The following is a 2,266-nucleotide window of genomic DNA, read 5'->3' on the forward strand; positions in this document are numbered from 1 at the left end:
GCGACCGGCACTGAGCCTGCATGATATGCCTGCCTAGTGCCTGCTCTAGACCAAAGAGATTGTTACGGTTGTCTTGTGAGACGACTGCCTTGACCTTGTCGGAAAGGGTGAGTTGAGATGTATAACAAACAAACAATGATCATCAAGTTTTATGAAATTAATTGAAATCTTCATAAATCCAGGCTAAGTTTGACACGTAACGTTTATCCTAAATATCAGACAGCTAGCTAGCTTGCAGACAAGCAGCCCGTAATCACATAGGGTTCTAATTTTTTGGTAGGCAAACTAAGCTACATGTCTGCTGATAGTTTATAGCATTTTGTTTTAGCAAGAAGAATGAATGATGGAAGTAATGCATCACATGAATTATTTTATTCAAAATGGTAAAATGCCTAAATCTTATCACTATTTTGGGTATTGTTTGTTATTGTTAAGTGAAACCGAAATGCCCACTGAAAAGAGGCGGATTCAGGAGAGAGAGACAACTCAAGGAGGCAGCAAAGGGGAGCACATACCCTGCAGGTTTGGCTACAAAAAAGCCAATCAGCAGGTGAGACAGAGACTTTGCATTGTGATAAAGATGACACTTTGTAGGCTAATGATTAATAAATCAGACTCATATTTTAGCCTACTAATGGCAATTTTTCATAATTACATTACATTTAAGATGAGGAGCAGCCACAAGCCTCCAGACACGAGGAAAATGGGGACCAGGAGGCACATAGTGCAGGTAGGCCTAAGTGCTGATCACCAAATATGAGATGAGAGGACCATGCTAGAAAGCACAGGGTTAAAGAGCCGCATGCTAAATAATTGTAATCTAAAAAAAACATAGGCTATTATAGATATCCTTTGAAAGATCTTGCCTGAGCAGAACATAAATAACACTGCATCTCGTTTGGCATTAAAATAATAATGATAATGGTAATAACAATAATATGTAATTGGACAGATGATAAGCCCAGTGCATCAGCTGTGTTCAGAGAGCCAGAGCCAGAGCCAATCCCAGATGAGATCAGGACAGACTGGCAAAACAGGCAAAGGAGAGATGAGCAAGAGGATGAGATGAGGGAGAGGAGAACATCAGCAAGGGAGGATATTGAGGTGAAGAGTGGGGCAGAATCCACAGACTTAGATTTTTTGCTGAGGTTGACTAATCCCACAGACCCAGCTCATGTACAGAGCAGCAATCTTAAATACGATCAGACCTTCATCACATTTTCCAATTCAGTCGGGCCTTGCCGTCCTATGGTACATTTCCCTAAAAACCCTAAAAAAGGGTGATTGAGTGCTGTATTTCAGTGTTTTACTTATTTGTATTAATATATTAACAAAGATTGGGGGGGGGGGTGCCCTTTTTTCAGGTCAGAGCAACTGCCCCTCAAAATTCCTGTGCACGTCCCTGCACACACACTCACACACGCACACACGCAGGAAGGCACGCATGCACGCACATACGCGTGCGCGCGCGCGCACACACACACACACACACACACACACACACACACAGATAAGGATAGGCCCATATCTGTATGACAGTCAATCGTAGGCCTAATTCGTTTGTCATCATCAGTACATCATTGATTGTCACAAACCCCAAAATTGACTGCAGTAGTAGTTATATACCGCATGTTCACGCTGGCTGCGCCCGACCAGCACGAGAGCAACAACAACATTATCTCAGCTGCTGACGGACAGGGATCTGTTTTAACACGGCAGTCACACACGTTCCTGTAGCCATGGGGTCGCTGCCCGCCCGCACCGTCCCCCTAGAAGCTTGTGTCGCCGCACCACATCACGGCGGGCAACAACTTGCCACGCGAGCCAGAACATTTAAATTCACTACACGCACACACACGCACACACGCACGCACACACACACACACACACACACACACACACACACACACACACACACACACACACACACACACACACACACACACACCGACTTGGGGGGCGAAGGGGGAGGGGGGGGGGGGGGGCGTTAAAGGCACACTTGGCCCCTGCAGCGCCAACACAGCCTCTGTCTACCGCTCCTCCGTCCGTTATACACACACTCTCCTTCCCGCGGTCACATCCCTGGCCTACACCAGCCCCGCTCATCTGTGGTGGCCGGTCAGCCACCACAGCTTCCAGAAGTCCCCCCCCCCCCCCCCCCCCCTCCCACGCTCGCCGCCTGGTGCGTCTCTCTGCCCCGGGGAGGGAGCGCGTGGCGCCGTATTACCTTGAGCGCCTCGATGTCCAGAGACGTCGCCTGGTCCAT

The 2,266-nt window shown here is 48.0% G+C and overlaps 1 protein-coding gene across 1 annotated transcript in view; it reads right to left on the reverse strand.

The window, feature by feature from the left end:
* Nucleotides 1-2,266, reverse strand: part of sgcz (sarcoglycan zeta) — a gene marked incomplete at both ends in the record, with an annotated part of 471,678 nt that extends 469,412 nt beyond the window's left edge. Inside the window, one exon of the mRNA XM_079759103.1 lies at nt 2,228-2,266. Within this exon, the coding sequence (XP_079615229.1) occupies nt 2,228-2,266 (39 nt within the window). The remainder of the gene's footprint in view (nt 1-2,227) is intronic.

This window comes from Pollachius pollachius (assembly GCF_949987615.1).
Source record: "Pollachius pollachius genome assembly, chromosome: 2".
NCBI classification, from domain to species: Eukaryota; Metazoa; Chordata; class Actinopteri; order Gadiformes; family Gadidae; genus Pollachius; species Pollachius pollachius.